Below are 21,190 nucleotides of genomic sequence, written 5' to 3'. Positions count from 1 at the left end.
ATAATTTTTTTTATTAAAGATATCTGGAAATTAGCTTTTTTTTCGGCTATTGATTTGGATAAAGTATTTATTTAATTATTATGTTAAGACTTGTTGAGTAAGTGCACTTGAGCACTTTTACTATCTATTAACTGCGAGGTTTCTTCATAACCCCCTCTCTACGACTTGACAGGATTATTGTTTATCACTTTATCAGACAAAGCAATAACAGTTTTATGTTATAATTTAGATGTCATCAGTACATGGTTTTTGTTTTTTTTTAATGTCATCGGTGTACTCAAAATTTATTTTGAGTAGTTCTATTTCCAATTCGTGATAAAACTTATCACAAAAGTGAAATTAATAAAGTAATTTTGTGTAATAAAAATTAGAGTCTTATAGCAATACAGCTGATTGAATTCTTCAGTGTCAATGTTGAGATCAAGATTTTATTTATATGACCCCAACTAAATATAATTATAAGACGTTTTATGTTATATTGTATTGTTTATTGTTCTAACTGCATTGTAAGTCTGTTAAAACCTACTAACGGTGACCTGTTTAGTGAGGATATTGTAAAACCTATTTTGTTGGCATGTATTTTGATTGTGATAATCTCTAGTTATTACAGTTTAATGGGAATGCTACGAATATCATTATTTTTTTTATCATTATTTCAAATCTGCTGCTACTATTGTCACGTACGAACTAGCTGGCAACGCCACGAATATATAAAAAGAAGAAGAAAAAGTGGCGTCGTGGAAGATAGTGAGAAAAAAGGGTTACGAATGTGTGCACGAAGGCATGTGAGAACGGAACAAAGAAAAGATATATATAAAAACTTATTTTGTTATAATAGTAGATAAATTGTAGTGTTAAAAATTAATAAATAAAATATACCTAACATATGGTTAGGTAATACTAGTGTTCTCTTTGTCTGTTCTTTAGATAGTATTTCACTGATAATTTACAAAAATGTTTTTTAATTAAAGCGAAGCTAATATTTATTGAAATTACATTAAAAAACACATGCATTTTCCACAAAAATGAAATGAAATAATAATTGATCCAGAAAACATACGAATATCATTATTGCGAACTTTTCAAATTTTGCAAAATGTAATTAAAGGATTAATTAAATTTAACACAAATATGTTGTATGTTTATTTCTATTTTATTTTGTCTGTTATTTAATATAAAGTGGCGAATTAAAAAATGAATATTAAAACTGTATAACTAAGAATTTGATCATCTCTTTCTTCATCTCTTATTTCCTACCAGACCCCAGCTTCTCTTTCTCCCGCAGTGTGATGTACGCGATCGAGTCCATACTAAACCATGCCTTTATTTTGACATCTATTTTAAACAGCTAATAAGGAAAGGAGTGGAAAAGACAGTCAAATCTGAGACAGAATTTGAAGGGAAGAAAGAGACAAGGTGAATAATATTGTTATGTTGTACTATAGAAAACAACTCTTGTGATTAGAATTTACTAAAGCCATATGGTAGCAAATTATATATCGATGTGCATAGAACTTCATCATCATTTTGTTTTTCTTCACCATCTTTATCGTTAGTTATATATAAAGCAATATCTTCATTCGCAAACTCAACAATAAACTGACGGCAGACTCCACAAGGTGTGGTTAGATCTCCACTTTCTTGATATGCTACCACTGCTCCCGCTACAAATTCTCGTTCACCTTCGCTGATTGCTTTCAACAGTGCGGTTCTCTCTGCGCAGCAAGTTGGAGAAAAGGCAACATTTTCAACATTACAGCCGGAAAATATGCGACCGCTTTTTGTTCGAAATGCTGATCCTACTTTGAATTTACTGTAAGGACTATAGGATTGTTTGCGAGCAGCAATAGCAGCACGAATTAGCTCCTTAGTACAATCGTCTATAATAAATATATTTATAAAAATATATTACAATATGAGCCACTTAATAAACTACCTAATTCGCAATAATTTTTGGTGCTTTCATGAAGTATTTGGTTGCATGATTGCATTTTGAAGGTATCTATTTTATTCTATGCACTAAAGATTGCTAGAGCGATGTTTTGCTGATTACTTTTTCCATAGGCTTTAGAATCCCATAAAACATTATACTTAACTATTTCATCTATTGTCTGAAAATTTTGAAAACATATTTTAAACAAATAACGATTAATATATTGAAGATATTATTATAAAATTATTTAACAAAATATAAGCATTCTTTGTTCAGAAATGTATTTCGTAATTTTTTAATTCAAGAATTTATACATAGAAGTTTACACAACTTCTATACTTTTATACAAAAACATGATAATTTCACTTAATCGCCCAATATTGCTACAATTGTTTCATTATCCATTTTCAATAATAGAGACTTACGTTGATAAATAGTCTACCTACATAATTGCTTCTAAACAGTGATATGTTTATGATCTTAAGTATATAAGCAATCAGTAATTGTCACTCAACTTTCATTCAACGAAATTGAGAAAATTGGCAAGACTCTAACAGTTTCCATTATTAGAAACATTAGATATATGAAAAGTGTAGATATACAATTGTTCTATACTATTGACAAAAACCATAGAGCTCTCTGCGAATAATACTAAAACATCAATCAACGGCATTAAATACAAAGCTCTGTATATAGTGATCACAATATTTCAGGATTCTTGGGAAATAATAATCCGTTTCTTTTACCATTCTCGAGTTTTATATAACACATAGACTAATTTAAATTAATTTTGGAAATGCTATATTTGATCAAAGATTGAAACTGAATTATAAAAATTGGATTAATTGGTTTTTTATTAACTTGACATCGAAATTACTTATTTATATCTACATATACATATACATATCTACATATAGTAATGTGTAGAATTGGATTCTAGTATTTACTTTTCTTGTTCTTTCTTATAAACATATTTATTACCTTTACAACGTGTTATAAGTTTTCCATTCTTGAGGGTTTTAAACCTTTTATTTAATTACGTCCATAGTTTTTCTTTTTATTCTTGCTTTCTTTGAAATTCAATCTTCTAATGTAAGCCTCGGATTCCCAATTACTCTTCTTTCTTCAAGCTTTGCTTCCAAGCTGCGTTTCTTGACTGACATTATTGACAAATGACTTCTAGATAATCCACATAGTTATCTTAAGTATGAATAAGTATACTCTGTATCAGTGTCTCTCAACATCTGTGAATGTTAGGAGGGGTAGAAGGAAGTTCATTGTTGTTTTACGTGGCTTTCTATGTCGTGGAGACTTAAAACCACGGTGCTCTTCACACACGTATTAATTTAAGCGTTAATCAACGCCCCATTGGAATCGCATTGGTGATACCGCCGGTACCAACTAAAGAAATTTATGTATGTATTAACTTTCATCTTGGTTAGATGTTGAGAACCATCTAAATCTCTGCTACTATGTGGGTTGTAGCATCCGGTTTGAAGCGCACTCCAAGGCGAATGAATGATATGCTTATACCAATGATCATTCTTCCCGCCTATTTTTTGGTATTACCATCAGCCACTTCGAGTCCTACACCAATGGTCAGCACAGCCGAAGCTGTCGGGCCACTGACCCCCGAAGTACCAGATCGGATCATCTCTGGTCAGATGTCGCAAGTTGCACTCCACTCAACTCACTATCATTTACACTTCATGCATAAGTGTCTGACTGGCACTGGGGGATACTTAGTCACCTTTTACGACTGGCAATCCTAACCGCGGGAGTATTCTTTGTCCCCTCTCCGCAGGGATTGTTAGGAGGGGCAGTTTAAGATTACACGTTAATTGACATTATTAACATTTTATAAAAGATACATTGTAAATTTTGGAGGAATGGTGAGCAAGATGGTCGCCATTTACGAAGTAATAGTGTACTAGTGCACTAGAAAATAATTGCTTATGGGAAGAATATAGTTCATCTTTCGAAAACAGCTAAATATTCCACTGATCTGACGCTGCAGAATATTTTTAGATCTTAAGTGTGGTATAGCGCAGTATTTTGCTGGTCTCAAAAAGCGTATGCATCAAGTTATAACACAATCACCACAAAAGGTTAGTTATCAGATATGACCTATACTGACGCATTTGCATTTTAACTTCCTTTTGTACGATTTGTTTGCAATCTTAATCGAAATCGCCAATAATTCTAACTTATTGACATTATTATTCAAAAAGAAGTGATGGTGCACTGCGACCTAGAAGATCTATTGTGGCCCTTAACCGGATTAGAGTTTTTCTCCAAGTCCAATTTATTTAATGAAAGACAGTATAAAGCCTATCTTTCCTAGTCTAGAGTCTTTATGATCCATGAAATACCCTCCTAGGTGTTTCTTCCGTTTGCGCATCAGTGCTGGGCACTCCCGAACTTCTAACTTACTACTTAGTATGTTTTTTTAAACGAAATTTTAAAGATAAAATAATTTATATTTTATTGTATTTCTAAGCATTGCTAAATAATTAATTTATTTTGATATTCAGGATATTCTATTCGTTTTCATTAAGCAGTTGCACGAAAGACCGAAAACAGTTGATATGACAATTTTAAAACCTGGAAAGAAATTTTGGCACAGCAAAATATCAAAAATTTTAATTATTATATATTCTTAAGTATATTGAAACAATATATTTACCGCCATAAATGTTGGCATGGACACTGCAGTAAATTTATGAATGCTTAGAACAGTAGGTTTCTCCGATCGCATTATAAAAAATAATATCATTTTGCGATACGGCAAGTTCCCCTCATACCAATTACTATGGAACGCAGCATTTCTCAATTTTTCACTCTTATATCAGAAATGAAAAGATATTTTATTTTAGGTAAATATAAAGGAATGATATACATACTGCGCTTGTTAGCTCACTACCTTGATAGCATATGAAGAAGGTAAATACGATGAAAGTCAAAAGACCAACAAAGTATTTAAAGGCGTGGGCTAAGCTAATCATCAACATAGAAAATCCCATTAAGCACATTGCAATTGATGAAGTGAAAAAGTTAACCAAAAATGTGACATTGAAAATGTTATTCATTTCTCGTGATAAACTAAAGAATAAGAAAAAAACTTTATCTTAAATATGTTGAAGATAATTTAATTTTTTTTACTCAAGTAATCGATTATGATAATTAATTATGAATTTAAGCCGTTCATTGGCGTTCTGCTGGGTGGCATCCAAATTCTCCAATGCATTTGCCAAGAAATCGAAATGCATTTGCATCTGAGTTATGAAGAAACACAGCATAAACTTAACCGCCATTATAAAGGAAACTCCAATGATGGATGAAAACATCTGACAGAAGTACGCAACCACAAACGAAACAAGAGATTTTTGATTCTCGATACTTTGCCACATGTACCACGTATTCGATTGGTAACGATACTTTACAATATTATTCGGCCAGAATGCCTCATAAGTCAGTTCAACTATTGGCAGAGAGTTGTAATAGATCATTGCAGACATAAAAAAAAGTTTTGTCACTCTCATCAAAAGTTGTGATTTCTCATAATAATACTGTACACGGTAAAAACCGGCAGCTGGAAATAAATTAGGAAATAATTTATTTAATTAAAACATGAAGATTTTAAGGAATTTATCTATAACACACTTGTTCCGCATTGGTTAAATCTGTACTTGATTTGCTGCTGTTGTACACAGGTACTTGGGAATATGAGCTGAAACTGCTCCATAAGAATAGAAAATCGTTTTCCATGCCAAAATGTTGTCCAAATGTAACAAACACAGACAAATGTAAGGCACATAATGCTTATAGTTTCAGCAATTTTAGCTATTTGTTCCTGCTCATCGATTTCATCGGAGTGAAACGATTGCGGTAGTAGTAAAAACATCACCAAACCAAAATTTTGATACACAAGGTTCACAAAACCAACCAGAAACCAAATTGTCTTTAAGCTGACCACATTTTCAACTTCAGATGAAGCTCCATTCCATGTGAAGGGCCTTATGCCAGCTAATCTAAAAGCAAAGTTTGAATATTCCATAAAATCATTAAAATTGAATGTTGACATATTTTTTTAACAAAACTTTTAATGAAATTTATATAAAGAAATTTTATCTTCACTATTTTTCGAATTCTTACATTTAATATTGCTCTCAGTTCTGCACAACCTTTATATACAGACACATCCTCATGTGTTAAGTTGGATGATTTAAAATTCACAAAGTAACTCGCTTTGACATCACAAATTATCAATTATAAGCGCCATTTTGAGTGGGAAGTGAGGTCGTGAGGACTTTTGCTAAACTGTTTATAATTAAGTAATTTTGTTAATTTGATAATGACATAATATATCCATTTATTTTATAATGTTATTAACTTGACTGAAGTTATTTTACCACTAAAAATTTCTACGAATATGCATTCTCAAAATAATAATAAAGCCTATATTACTATGAGGGTCACTATTTATATTTTGAGCCTTAGCAACACTGATTGTTGTCAGGTGTCATCTGCCATTTCCATACAAAAGTTTGACATTATTAAACATAACCTACCTTATGACTTTCTCAAAAGAGCGTTTTGTGTGTTATTTACAGTGATTTGTAAAGTGAGGGTTCGCGAAAAATTTGAATTAACGTGAGAAAATTTTCGTTCGATGATTTATCACAACTTTCGACGTGGACAAGTGTGCATCGATTAACTTACTTCCATATTTGGCGATGAAGCTCCATCTCCATTCTTTGCCACTGCGAAACGCTGGAACAATGATTTTAATCGTGAACGCAGTTCGCTGACCTTCACTGACATAATTCGTGAAGGTCGTTCAGAAAATATTGAGGCTACGAAAAAACTGATACGAGTAAAGATCGTCATGCGACATACTGTGAGATTAAAGCTGAGGTAGAACCCTAAGCATTAGTTCCACCAGCATATATAAAATATTGCAATATCATTTAGCCGTAACAAAAGTTTTTTCTTGTTGGATTCCCCATTATTTCATTATTTGACAAAATCTCAAAAACATCCTCGTGTCAATTGGTGCACACAAATGCTCAAGAAAAACAATGGCGGTGCTTTAAAACACGTTTATAAGATCGCAATAGGTGACGAATAATGGATATATGCATATGAACCGGAACATAAACAGCAGTCGACTGCATTAATGTTTCAAGATAAACCAAATCAAATAAAAGTTATTCGCGCTCGAAATATTTCGAAATAAAGAATCGCTTATGCTTTTTTATCGTTAAAACTGATCATGTGGCAACTACAAGTATACCATTACAAGAACGTAAAAAAGTCAAACGGTCAATTCCGAATTGTATACAACCATTTGTTTACCAGAAATCTTCAGTAAAATACAAATTAGTACCATCGGATCATTATCCATCTCCATCAAGACAATGCGAGTGCTCATACATCTCGTCGAACAACTGACTATTTGAGCACTCAAAACCTCAAATTGATGGGTCATCAGCCGTACTGATTTCGGTCGCTATTTCGCAACCAATGACTTCTTCTGGGAACAAGAAGAAGTCATTGGTTGCGAAATAGCGACCGAAATCAGTACGGCTGATGACCCATCAATTTGAGGTTTTGAGTGCTCAAATAGTCAGTTGTTAGACGAGATGTATGAATAAGTTGTGAATAAGTTGCGTGGACAATGATTTTTATTGTCCAACCGCAGACGAAGCAGAAGCCGTTGTTGCATTTTAAAACCATTTTTTAAAGGTATCTGAAAAAGATTGGAAAAAATTCTTTGACAAATGGTTCGAAAGCATGCAAAAGTGTATTAATCATAAAAGAGTACAATAAAGCAAATTTCAACGCCAAATTAGTATTTTTTCATTATTAGGCTCAAAATATTAATAGTGATTCTCGTACAATAAAATACCATTTTAACGTTTTTTGAAGTTAATAATCATAATATTGTAAAATTTTCTGAAATTGAAATTATTTCATATATGGATCAAATGAGTTTTATTTTATATAAAAATAAAAACAAGAAGCAGGCTTACAATATCTATTGAGAGATGACCATAATTGTAAATATCAATATAAGGAAACAATTTTCCAAAATAAATATATTCTAATTACATATCACACACAATAAACTTCAATTTATGTACTGTAACACAACATTTTACATTGGTTACACACAGTTGTAATCGTACCAATATTTATCTATGGATCTCTCATTACCTGGTATGTTTTAGACAAATTAATCCATACCAAATTCTTGTTACACATAATTGTAATCATACCAATATTTATCTATGGATCTCTCATTACGTGGTATATTTTAGACAAATGAATCCATACCAAATTCTTGTTAAAAATCCATAATTTGGCTACCGTTCACTATTGTAGCTAAAATACTTTTATCTTTGAAATATTTTGAGTGGTGTCGGTGAGGCAATACATGCTAAAGACAGCACATCTCAAAAACTATATTTACAGAAAATTTTAATATTTCTACTGTAATATTTAGTAAAGACAGTATTATAATCATTTAATCTAAATTCTGTAACATTAGGTCTGTTCTACGAGCTACTCGTAGTAAAACTCAAGTAAAACACAAGTAAAATGCTCGAAAATTTGGTAAGAAAACAGTGTTACCCAAAGTTACTACAAGTAGCTCGTGGAACAGTCCTATTATGAGTCAATGTCGCCTTCATTTCTTTTTAAAATCTTTAAAATTTAAAATAATAAGAAGTCTAATTTATATATACCTTGAAATGTACTTATTTTAATAAATATTTATTTCTTTATTAGAAACTCTTAAAAATATATTCAATACAAAATGTTTACTTTTTTGTTGTGAATTACTTATCACTTAACATTTTAGTATATTTAGTATATTTCATAAACAATAAATCACAACATATTGACTTTGACTACTACTTAGAAATCTATTCAAATATGTATATTATTATTCTATAAGCAATTCCTTAACACTCAATAATTGCTTTGGCAAGTGTTCAACTACAGAAGCAAATTCATTTACTCTACAAGCATACATATATCCTTTCGTCAATTTATCATTGCGTATCCAACGTAACCATGGCACCTGCTCCCGTACATCGTCACACAGTATGTAGCCATCCACATTTTGCAGCTCACTATTAGTAACGTGAGGATTATTGACACCCACCAATGCAATGCCGCGTTTTCTATTCTTGCGATCAACTATAACGCGATAGTAAAGCTTTGGTACAGGCAAAATTCCATTATTATTCGCATCATAGGCTAAATAAAACAGTCGCTTATTGCCACCATTCGCTGTCAGCTCCATGACTCCGTGTGTCCCAGTATAACAGTCAACTTCAAGCTGTGATTTTCCAATAAACTTTCTTACTGCATCCTCCATAGTTTCCCATTGACCAGCATTAAATGATTGCCATTGCGGTGCCACGTTGAGAAAGGTGAACGTAGAACGCTGCTGACTGGCGTAAATAAAGTCGGCCTTTGCGGCCAAGTGCCCGCGGCTCAAAAAGAATGAACTATTATCGAAGTACTGTGCGTGATTGCCCTCTAGCAGAGTGACGGCTTTTTCGTTTTGGTTCTTACGACTGTACAAAAACTGTACGTTATAGTCGTTGAAATAGCCCGCTTTGCTGAAGTTCAAACGTTTAACGTATTTTTGATAATGCAGACTACCGGGCAACAGCATATGTTGCGTATAATGTGTGCTTAATAAATTATCATTGTGACATATTTTCATTGTTTCAATGAATCGTTGTTTTGTAATGTTGAAGCCTACGCGATAAATGTGTGCACCGTTCTCAGTGCACACCTTTGAGGTTCGTTCGACAGTGTACCTCACAGGACGAGTACAAACAAACTGTTGGAATTCAAATTTCTCGCCATGCAGTATGAAGGTTTTGTCCTGTAAGCACAATGGTTTTAAAGTTCTTGTATTTTTGGGTATCTTTTGTAGAGTAGAGTTATTATCGGTAGCATTTGCAAAGGATTTCGTGCAATAAAGCTCTATGCTGGCACCATGAGGAATTTCTATTTGCCCTTTCAAATTCGGTTGCCAAAAATTGCTTCTATTCGGCACAATATACAGCGGCTGTAGTTCATGTGGCTTCGACAGGTCTTTTTGTATATCCAACGTGCACTTTAAATCTGAAAATTAAATTAAATGTATTTACTTATTACCAGTTACTATCAGAAATGTTTGTTAATATTATATTAGAAAGTCAAAATAAAATTTATTTAGTAAACAATTAAATCACATAAAAAAGACAAATATAAATTTTATATAGTTTCATATATTTTATGCTTCAACTGCTCAAGTCCAATTTTTTTCTATACAATATTCATGTCTCAAAATATAGTAGATTATAAAAACACTCTCGATATTGCAAGCCGCAATGGCAGTAATCGAAAAGAAACCACGTCTGCAATAAAAATAGCTTGGAAAGTGAAATACTCTCATTGAATAATATTCCCGCGTAATCGGAAGCATATGAGTCGTCAACTAAGCATACTGGAAATAGTCATGCAAAAAATACTTAAGACTATTTCAGAAACCTTAGAAGTTCTTAAAAGGACAAGATTTGACCGATTTTATACGGAGTTTTTGTGCATGCATTAATCGATTATTAAATTGACGTACGAAATAATTGAAAGGAGAGTTTTATAAAAAGAAGAGGTTATTCTAAATATTTAAATGACCACAGTGCGTGATACTTTAAGGTGACAGTCTACATTCACTATTCGTTGATGTTTTTCAATCACACCCTTCAACCACTCCAGTTGATGCCAATATCTAACATGAAAAAATGTGAAAGTAGCTATGAAGTGATGAGTAAGAAGGAATGAAAGTTTCAATAAAAAACTGCATCATCACTGAGATATGTGTAGCTTTATTAAAAATTGTAGTTAAATTGGAAAAGACCATTCTTGGCCTGAAAATTAGAGACCTATAAGGTTGTTACCTGCTATAGTTAAAAAAGCAGAAAAAATGGTACTGGCAATAGAACTCAAAAATATAGTTATGGCTAAAAGTATTATTAAAAAACAAATCGAAATCCAAGAAAATCTTTCCAGGGATCCCCAGCTAGTAAGAGATTCTCAAACTAAAAGAAAATCTGTCAGCTTTTCTATTTGATATTGATTAAGCTTTTGATAAGGTGCACCATAATATGTTGATCGTCAAACAAAAAATTATGAAAACTTTTAACTACATTTTTATCAAATAGAGAATTATCGATTGAAGCCCAAAACCACTTTTCATCTAGAAAAGTATTAAAGCGGACATCCCTTAAGGTTCCCTATTGTCCCCTTTATTGTATAAAATATATACAGCGGATTTTATGAATACTATTTCATTCTTCGAGTTTATTCTATTGTAAAGAATTTTTCATATTTGAAAGAAAATAAGATACTCTTGAAGGTGGAAAATAGGAGTAAATGCTGAAAAAACAAAAACTATTTTGATTGCAAGACGTAGAGAATAAAATCCTAGAAGAATATGTCAATTATGTGAAAATAGAAAGGGTTGATATTGTTAAATATTTATTTCAAACTCTTGACAGAAGATACACCTTACTAAAGAACTGAATGCTCTGAAATCATTAATACAAAGAAAGTGAAGTGGGAGAAATCAAACTCTGATTCATAAGCATATAAACTGCTTTATGATTGTGTTTCTTATGGCAATGTTATTCCATCGACCATTAGAAAACTATAAACTTATCAAATTATTGTATTGAAACGTATACGTTAAGCGCCGTGATATATCAGAAATGAAGATATACACAAGGATTTAATAATCGTTAATCTGCTAAAGTACATGAAAGACAAAATCGATTCCTTGAAATTGTTTGATTCTATGGGTACTCGCACTAATTCAGAATTGCAATCTTTTAAAATAAATGCAATATATATATTTAGAAAGATATGCTGGACTATAAACTATACTTTTATAAAATCACCTGAATAACTCTATATTATAATTCAACAACACATTTGCTGCCGTAGATCACCGAAGTGATCACAGGCTCAATGATCAGATCACCCAATGATCACAGAAGAAGAAAAATCAATAATAATACTAAGTACTGAGTAATAGTACATTAATATGCATTTTTGTTAATCAATTTTGATCATTCATTTTGAATAAATGGTATATTAAAAATTATTTATATAATTACTGTATATATATATAAATATATATTACTGTATATTACAAAAAAAAAACGTTTACTTTATATGCAGTTTTTAAGTTAATTAAAATTTTTAATGTACTTTTAACTAATAAATAAATTATAGCATTATATAGTATAGATAGTATAGTATTGTGTTGTGAGAATGTAATGTATATAATTTATATGCTTATAGTGTTGTTTTATATTTACGTGAACATAAACTTTTAATAATAAAAGTTTTATTTAATATCGATTTAAGTTCAATTAAATATGGATTTTTTTTGTCACATTTAATTTAAACAATTTGCATTTCTTATAAGCTAAACAGTTCTACATTATCATTAATATAAAAATAAAATCTAAAAACAAAAGTAGAATACATCATCGTAAAAAATTATTTATTAAAAATATTATTTTGAATAGTGTTATTGAAGCTATCAATAAATACAAAATGAATATTATTTATTTGCTAAATAAAAAAATATTGAAACAATACTCAATACTCTAATCAACCGATACGATATTGTACCGATACGTTAACTTAAATCTGACGTTTTTGTAGATAAATTCGCAATGAAACTTTTGGTGTTGTACATATGTTGAATAATTTTTATTATCAAACTACAAAAAAATATTAATCTCTTGGTTAAGGAAAAAGACAAGAAAGTTTACATTTTAATATAAACTTTAGTATTTCATTAACTTAAAACACATTAATTGAAATTCCATGGATAGCAAATAAAAAAAATATATTCGAGGTTCGATTACTTAAAATTCGTCATGAAATTTTACACCCGGAAAATACTTCAGAGGTTGTGAAAAAATACATTTGAAATAACGGAAATATTTAACAAGTTAACCAACCCGTTAACTTACTGATTTTTAATTTTATAGATACATTTAATTACAAATTAAAAATATGTATATATTTAATTTGATATATAGCCACGGTTTAATGATTCATTTTAAACAGAACTATCACGGAAATCATGTATTTAATTTTAGGTTTACCATTTAATAATATGCATCGTTTAACAACCGCTTAGCAGACTAAAATTGTGAATACTTTCTTGGAAAATGGTGAATACAAAAAGTATCGAATTTTTTTCAGTAATCAAGCCCTGTTTAGTGTGTAAACAAAGTGAAATTCGAGAAATAACTCCCAAAACACCATTGTATCTAAACAAGTCACTATATAGTATGATGCCATGATCCAAAGATGTGAAAGGCTCACATGATTTGAAAACAATAATGTTTGCGTCACAAACCATTTTAATTCCTTAAACTTAAACATGATTCAATTATGAAATTGAAGATATGGAGTGGATATATAATTTCAACGGGATGGTACTACAAGCCACACAACACATCCTATTATGCTTTGTTTTTCTTAGATGTGTAATTTTACGTTTTTATACATTAAGACCGAAAAGTTTTCGGAAATTCTCATTTAAAATTCGCGCGCTGTATATTTTTCGATATTTTAAGTTTATGTAGTTTGGCAGCACTGTCCTTAATTACTATGCCAAAAATGAGCGCGATCTGTCAGACAGTTCGTTTACGGCAGCTGTTGAAACCAGTTCACCTCAGTAGTGCGTTGCGAAAAAAACAATGGAAAAAAATATTGAACAAAGAGTTTGCATCAAATTTTGTGTTTCGAACGAAATTTCGTGTGCAGAATCGTTGCGAATGCTACAAAAGGCTTATGGGGAATCAGTTTTATCGAAAACTCAAGTTTATGAGTGGTACAAAGCCTTTCAGGACGGTCGTACGACCGTCGAAGACATTTCGCAACGCACTACTGAGGGGAACTGGTTTCAACAGCTGCCGTAAACGAACTGTCTGACAGATCGCGCTCATTTTTGGCATAGTAATTAAGGACAGTGCTGCCAAACTACATAAACTTAAAATATCGAAAAATATACAGCGCGCGAATTTTAAATGAGAATTTCCGAAAACTTTTCAGTCTTAATGTATATGAATTGAATTTTGCATGACTTTACTTGTGAATTTTTTTTTTGCAGTATTACGCAAAGAATTCTATTTATGCAGATAATCCCCAAACTCCTATTTTTACTTGGAAACATTTTGACGCACTTCCATTAAGTTATGTTCGTATTATTGTTAGCTATGTGCCAATAATATATAATAATACATGTGCTAAAATAATAGAACATTAGCTTAAAACGATCCAACATTGTTAGATGTCAGTACTGAATCATTTTTCTATATGAATGATATACAGTCAAACAACCATAACTTGAACTTCTATAATTCCCATTTTCTATAACTCGAACTAAATAGAGTGCAACCGGGTTTAGAGAGCAAATTACATACAATTACAAAAATATTCTTTAACTCGAACTCTACATAAGTCGAACCTTTTCTTAGCAAAATGGTGCCTGAGTTATAGAACTTTAATTGTATTTAACATTTTATGTTAATGTCTACATAATAAATACGGATATAAAAACTTGAACGAAGTCTTAATCACAAGTATGTTTCATTTACGTTTACTTATGGAATCACAAATTGCTTAACCCAATAATTTAATATAAATTATTATTCAATGGCTCTTTGAAAATAAGAAATTAATACAATTTTTTTTTCATATTTATTAAATTAAATTTTAGCGTCCATTTTGATGAAAAAAACTAAATTTTAAATATAAATTTTTGTTTTCAATAGAAAGGTATTTCGAATAGTATTAAATTGGATGTAATTGTTGAGTGATAATGGACCCAACACCAGAATTTCGAATGCGATGGGCACATGACAGAGTGTCTTCCATCCCGAAATTCACGCATTCAACTTATATGTAAGATCCAATATCATCAAAAAACTGACTGGCTCGAGAATTGATATTTATTGTTATCTAATCTGTCTTCTTGGACTTTCAAGTCGAAAAAGGTCCTTGAATGTTACACTCTTACAGTTACTTGCAGCTCGGAATAAGGTAAGCCTTTACTGGGTTCCGGGTCACAGGGGAATTTTGAGAAATGCTAATGAACTAGCCAGAACTGCATCAAAAACTACTTTCACAGGCCCTCAACTTGTGAAGGCCTCAACCCTATGAGGGGTTGTGAGTTAAACTGGGCCAATACAAAACAAATTATTAAGAAAAGGAAAAATCATATGCGGCTGGAGGACTGGAAAGACTTCCCAGGATTTAGACAAAGCAAAGCAGTGATAACACCGTACTCCTACAAAGCATTCTTAAATACTCAAAATGTAATTTAGGGTTGATAACGGGTTTCATTATAGGTCATTAAGGACTGAAATATAAACTATGATTATCTGCTAATTCGGAATGCAAATTATGCCTCAAAGATGAGGACTACTATGCATATTCTTTGTGACTGTCCAGCTTTAATAACTCGCAGACGATACTTGTTTCATGTGGAATTTCTGTCAGCAGAACAGATTAGGATCTCTTTTCTAGATTTAGTTCTAGACTTTGTTTACAAAGCTTTAAAGCGCTTTGTGTAATCAATAGTGATATAAGTACAATAGGACTCTTTTGTGGTACCGACTGTTAGACGATTTCACGTCAAAACTTTAATAAAATAAAATAAATTACAACATAAATTACATCTACATATTTATTATATTTGATTTTAATTATATGTTTAAAATTTTTAAAAAACAAATTTTTGCAAAAGAAACTACACTGTAACAATTTTCAGTTAACCCACTTACAGTCAACCAAAAATGATATTTTTTTTAGTTTATTTTAACTGAGCAATAAATTTATAAAGAAACAAAATTTCATGTGATGACTCGCAAATTATTTTCATTTTGAAATTTTTACATAAAATTACATGAATTAATATACATAATATTTATTAATTCATTTTATAGACACACAATAATTAATATATATAATTAATGATATATAAATAAAGATTAAAAATCAATATAAAAAAAAATATAATAAGAAGAAAATAAATATTTAGTTCACAACTATATTTACTTACTACTATTATCTGCTTGATTTATATGCAAACCACTTAAGTCTTTGACGATATCTTCAACATCTGCACATGGCTTTATGGCTTGTCTGCCTTGTGTCTTGACGAAACAAAAATTTAATAAACAAAAAGACAACACGACAACTTTCACAAAAACCATCACGTCGCGCTTCTGTCAAACTACTGAATGAATATAAAAATAATATACAAAATGTATCTACGACACGACGAGATATGTTTTCAGCACAGATACTCTCTCCATATCTTTCTCTCTGTATACAAAGTGCTTAAAATTATACAAATATCTTTTTTATTATTAATAATAGCAATTTTTAAAATATCAGCTTCCGAAATCTCAACGAAATCGTCTCATATTATGGTAAATGATGTTATTACTGAAATTCGGAAATGAATTTTGCTATGTTGAAACACAGTAAAATACTTACTAATTTATTTTATTTTTAGTCAGAACAAATGCTATTTTTTATTCCGTTTACTTAATAAGAGATAGTTTTTTTATGCATCTCTTCACTCTCGGTTTACAACAATCAACGTACGTTAAAGCACAATGGCATTATCTTTTTGTTTACTTTTTCATACCTCGAAAAGGTCAGCATTGTTTTATTTACTAAAAGTTTTTAAAAAATATAGATACCACACATATTTACAGTATATATATACATGTATCTATATTAAATCAGAGTTATTCATTGAGAAACTTAACACGATCTTGGAATTTACATTTGTAATTTTAATGTAATTAATTATATTCGAAAGTTTTAAATTATTATGAGTTAATATTATTTTTATTTTGACATACACACATTCTTATATAATTCTATCTTCTAGGAAGACTGTACCAAACTATTTATGAACTTTTTTTTATATATCATATAAGCGCGGAAAACTTTATGCCTATAAAACTAATACTCCATTTTAAATTTTCTTAAGTATTTCATATTTAGCAAGTTTATGGTTAACTTCCAAACATTGTTGATTGACTTGACTTCTAGTAAAGAACAAGAACTTCTTATAAACAAACTCTTAAGTTTCATTGAAGAATCGAACTTTTTTTTCAGGAACTTCTTATGAACAAACCTTTAAGTTTCATTAAAGAAACGAACGTTTTCTACAGGAACTTCTTATGAACAAACTCTTAAGTTTCATTAAAGAATCCAACGTTTACTTCAAGAACTTCTTATGAGCAAAGTCTTAAGTTTCATTAAATAATCAAACTTATAAGCAAACTTTTAAATTTTTTAAAGATTCAGCACATTTGCAACTTAAAGATATTATCACAGATCCTCTCTTATGGTTTTCCACACCATTTCATTTTGACAAGTGTTTATCAGGCAGATTCATTATTTTATTTTGCTGTTCACACTATTTTCAAATAGTTATTAAAATCAAATCAGATTTTTTTATCAATCATAGACAAAGTTATCAGACAAACTGCAATACTTTTTTTTTTCTTCATACACATACTCTAATTAAAATGAAAGGAAAGAGATATGTAATATTTCAACCTAATGAAATATGAAATATTCGTATTTCGTTTAAAGCAATTTTTATTATATTTCATTCTTAATCTGCATCGTTTTTTAGTAGTTTAATTTATAAGATGTTGTGTTATAGTACGTTTTAAATTAACTGGTCTAACGAAGCCAGTGGAAACAAACTATTATACGTATTTCAAATACTCATAAGAGTAATTGGTTTTTTTGCTAAAACCTTGTGCTTACATCCTGTTCACACGAGCAATTGACATAGAACTTCATAATAAAATAATGTTTCACAAAATGCTGATATTGTGGAAAATTTTAATTTTTATTTTAATTAAATTTAATTTTAATTTTTTAAAATATTCAATTTTAATATAAAACTGTATAAAATTGTATGAAATTGTAAGATAAAATTGTGATTTAATACCATGCGATAATAAAAATTATTTAATAATAACTAATAATTAATTTTAAGAATTCTTTCTTTGAAAACCTAAAATAGGAAAGAAAATAAATTAAAATGTATCAATAACATAAGATTATAATAATATATACAATCTAGAGCAACGTTTTCCCGACATTTTGCAACTACTTGCCAAAAAGTAACCAAGTATTGGAAACAACACTGATAAAAATAAAATGTAATTGTTTATAACTTTCAAAATTTTTACTTATTTTTTTAAATAAATTTTATCAGTTTCAAAGTACTTCATACCCGATAGAACAGATAAAAGTTTTTGCTAGTGATACTATTTATCACTATGGTATTTTCGGAATGCTCTCAATAGAACACAGTTTCATCCTGCGGTTTTACTCCTCAATCGAATCAAAACGGTATCTTTAGAGTAGTTTCTTGAGCTTAGAGAATAACCAAAAGTCACATGGTGGTAAATTAATCGAATACGCTGGTTATGGAACGATATAAGTTGAGTTTTTGGCAAATTGGTCTTAACGACCCAATGCAGAATGGTGCGTTGTAATGGTGCAAAAATCAAAAATTGGCCGCCTAAAATTTTCAGAATAATATGTATAACAATCGGACCTCTTAGTTTCACAAAATATTGCATGTCACTTAAATAGCACTTATTGTTAACAATTTTAGTCCGGCGAAAGGAATTTAAATTGGACCATAATACGATATTTGAAAAAAATTGAAAACATGACACCGATTATTGAAAACATTGACGCATCATTTGATTGATTAGTGCGTTCTCCATTTGTTCGTATACAATCTTGCAGAAAGTTTTTATTATTTTGTGATCTATGTGGGCTGTCATTTATAGCGCAATAGATAAATAGTTATATACGTTGCTAATGCTGGACAGGACTAAAATTTTTGCAAAACTATTTTTAAGAACCCCAAAGAACTTTTATATATTGATATCGGAACTGACTTAATACTCAAAAAAAGTTAAACTGATTAAATTTATGCATTTTAAACTCTTAATTCAAGAGTGCAGGTATTACAGAAACTAACTTTACATAGTAAAACCTAATCGTAAGAAAGGAGTATATGGAGAGCATTATATTTAATCAATACCTCTAGGATTAACTCGTAAAACCATTGATTACAAGAGCAATCATAGCAATAAATTACCAAACACCATTTAATTGCTCGACTTAATTAAATGTATATATGTATGTTATATTATGAAATGAGCTCAGTGACTTAAGTTAGTCATGCAGCACTGCTCAAGCATTCATAAAAAACAAAATTATTTAAAAAAGAAAAAATTCCATAGTATGCAAAACAACATCGTTTTTGTTGCAATTTAGACTATTAAGTACTATATTTGAGCATCACTGCAAATTGTTGGAGAAACGAACATCAAAACTTAAATGCAAAATGAAAAGGAAATGAGGAACAGCATTAAAAACTATGTCAATGCTACGGATTAAACGAATAAATTTAGTTAGGATTAAATTTCTCTTTGGAATGCCTTCATATAAGCAATGTTAATGTTATTGAAGACTACGGAAAAAATTAAATGATTAGAAATACGTGATATTAGCTCACTTTGTTGAATAATCGCATGGTATACCCCTGGCCTACTGACTTGAAGTTGGTCTGATTATAAATACATTAAATTCTACCAGTTCTAAATCATTCAAAATTGCTTATCTATGATAAGAAATCGAACAAACGTACCTAAAGTCTTCAACATATAAAAGAACTAAAATAATTAAAGGTAATGATATGGTCTTTGTTTTTCGAACTTATCAGTGTAAAAATGAAATCGTTAACAGTTGTTTCGATTTGCTTACTGTACATTGGATTAGTTAATTCCGGTACGATACAAAGTCATCCGCGATTAAATAATTTTCCTTTTAAATCTACGAAATCCCCATCATCAGAGGAATCACCTGGCGTAGTAGTTAGAGGAGATTGCTCCTTTCGTGTTAATGGCGATCTAAATGATCCCTCACCGATTTTCACAACACATAGAGCTCTAGAATGGATTCTGCCTGACTCTGATGGTGTAGTCAACATAAAAAATGGAGAGAAAATTGATATGCATTGCAGTGAATCATTTTTGTCACCTTTCAGTAACGTCACGACTATAGAAGCACAGTGTTTACAAAATATGTATTTTCTAGTAAATGATACAATTTATCCATTTTCCAACTTTAGTTGCACCGATTGGCCTATCTATACAGCCAGACTCACTGGACGTGATTGTAATGGTGGTACTGATTTGTTAGAAGTTGGTTTCCAAATAAATAATGGGTTCTTACAAACAATGGATATATGCCACGATGAAAATAATGAAGTAACGCGATATGTACATCATGTATTATATCCATCCAGCGCAGCTTATCAACGTTCCGTTACGCGACCACGTTTCACTGAAGGAACTTTCTATGGTGGAAAAAATGTTGATCAACTTTACACTCAAGTTCAACAAAACATAACAGTCAGTAACATTTTAGGCATGGACGCTTCACCTTATTTTAACATTAGCAATAATATATACATGGCACGTGGACATATGGCAGCAAAGGTGGACTTTATCTTTGGTGCACCCCAAAAGGCAACATTCTTCTTTGTCAATGCAGCACCACAGTGGCAGTCATTTAACGGTGGAAATTGGGAACGTGTAGAGGATGGTGTACGAAAATTCATAAGCAATAATAATATGACTGCAGATTGCTACACGGGCACATGGGGCGTAACAACGTTGCCAGATTATCAAAATGTTCCTCAGAAGCTGTATTTGGATTTTGATGAAAACAATAACGGTTTAATACCAGTACCTATGATATACTTCCGCGTTGTTATTGAGCGGGAAACACGAAAAGGTATTGTTTTAATCGGTGTAAATAATCCCCATCTTTCATTGGAAGAAATACAACGTGACTACATATTATGTGAAGATATTGGACACAATATTGATTGGATCAGTTGGGCCAAAGAAGATCTCTACAAAGGATATTCTTACGCCTGCTCAGTGCCAGATTTTGCAGTTGTTGTAAAGGATTTGCCAGAAGATGTTCACAATGTCAGCGGTATTCTAGGTATCGAAGAAGAGAAATGGGAAATATCATTTTTATAACTTAGTAATACGTTGCGTGTGTAGAATTATCGTCAATAAATAAAAGTAAAATTTA

The 21,190-nt window shown here is 30.7% G+C and overlaps 4 protein-coding genes across 4 annotated transcripts; 1 reads left to right on the top strand and 3 right to left on the bottom strand.

Moving 5' to 3' along the window:
* Nucleotides 1-1,146: 1,146 nt before the first annotated feature.
* On the bottom strand, nucleotides 1,147-2,141 carry LOC119670072 (cytidine deaminase-like). The gene is made up of 2 exons (XM_038080184.1): nucleotides 1,937-2,141; nucleotides 1,147-1,880 (listed from the first exon to the last, which is right to left on the bottom strand). Exons 1-2 carry the CDS (start codon nucleotides 1,989-1,991, stop codon nucleotides 1,462-1,464), a joined length of 474 nt encoding a protein of 157 aa, XP_037936112.1. The 5' UTR covers nucleotides 1,992-2,141; the 3' UTR covers nucleotides 1,147-1,461.
* A 2,345-nt stretch (nucleotides 2,142-4,486) lies between these two features.
* LOC119685770 (putative odorant receptor 69a) lies at nucleotides 4,487-6,687 on the bottom strand. The gene is made up of 6 exons (XM_038100151.1): nucleotides 6,656-6,687; nucleotides 5,597-5,964; nucleotides 5,096-5,525; nucleotides 4,837-5,035; nucleotides 4,620-4,775; nucleotides 4,487-4,537 (listed from the first exon to the last, which is right to left on the bottom strand). Exons 1-6 carry the CDS (start codon nucleotides 6,685-6,687, stop codon nucleotides 4,487-4,489), a joined length of 1,236 nt encoding a protein of 411 aa, XP_037956079.1.
* A 2,195-nt stretch (nucleotides 6,688-8,882) lies between these two features.
* On the bottom strand, nucleotides 8,883-16,239 carry LOC119685759. Its single transcript, XM_038100141.1, has 2 exons — nucleotides 16,086-16,239; nucleotides 8,883-10,081 (listed from the first exon to the last, which is right to left on the bottom strand). The coding sequence occupies exons 1-2, from the start codon at nucleotides 16,237-16,239 to the stop codon at nucleotides 8,883-8,885; spliced, it is 1,353 nt and encodes a 450-aa protein (XP_037956069.1).
* Nucleotides 16,240-19,793: 3,554 nt separating this feature from the next.
* Nucleotides 19,794-21,190, top strand: LOC119670910. Its single transcript, XM_038081353.1, has one exon. The coding sequence runs from the start codon at nucleotides 19,813-19,815 to the stop codon at nucleotides 21,133-21,135; it is 1,323 nt and encodes a 440-aa protein (XP_037937281.1). The 5' UTR covers nucleotides 19,794-19,812; the 3' UTR covers nucleotides 21,136-21,190.

Source organism: Teleopsis dalmanni, chromosome 1, assembly GCF_002237135.1.
Source record: "Teleopsis dalmanni isolate 2A chromosome 1, ASM223713v2, whole genome shotgun sequence".
Classification (NCBI taxonomy): Eukaryota; Metazoa; Arthropoda; class Insecta; order Diptera; family Diopsidae; genus Teleopsis; species Teleopsis dalmanni.
Note: the sequence above shows the minus strand (reverse complement) of the source record. Positions and strands in the feature narration are given on the sequence as shown.

What these genes read in the sequence shown, in the direction of transcription:
- LOC119670072 (XM_038080184.1), bottom strand. Translation starts at nt 1,991, where the DNA reads ATGCAATCATGCAACCAAATACTTCATGAAAGCACCAAAAATTATTGC. An exon ending in CAAAAATTATTGCGAATTAG is followed by an intron (nt 1,881 to 1,936) that starts GTAGTTTATTAA and finishes TATTTATTATAG; the next exon opens with ACGATTGTACTAAGGAGCTA.
- LOC119685770 (XM_038100151.1), bottom strand. Translation starts at nt 6,687, where the DNA reads ATGGAGATGGAGCTTCATCGCCAAATATGGAA. An exon ending in ATTTAACCAATGCGGAACAA is followed by an intron (nt 5,526 to 5,596) that starts GTGTGTTATAGA and finishes ATTTATTTCCAG; the next exon opens with CTGCCGGTTTTTACCGTGTA. An exon ending in CCATGCCAACATTTATGGCG is followed by an intron (nt 4,538 to 4,619) that starts GTAAATATATTG and finishes ATTTCTTTCCAG; the next exon opens with GTTTTAAAATTGTCATATCA.
- LOC119685759 (XM_038100141.1), bottom strand. Translation starts at nt 16,239, where the DNA reads ATGGTTTTTGTGAAAGTTGTCGTGTTGTCTTTTTGTTTATTAAATTTT. An exon ending in AAATCAAGCAGATAATAGTA is followed by an intron (nt 10,082 to 16,085) that starts GTAAGTAAATAT and finishes TTTAATTTTCAG; the next exon opens with ATTTAAAGTGCACGTTGGAT.
- LOC119670910 (XM_038081353.1), top strand. Translation starts at nt 19,813, where the DNA reads ATGAAATCGTTAACAGTTGTTTCGATTTGCTTACTGTACATTGGATTA.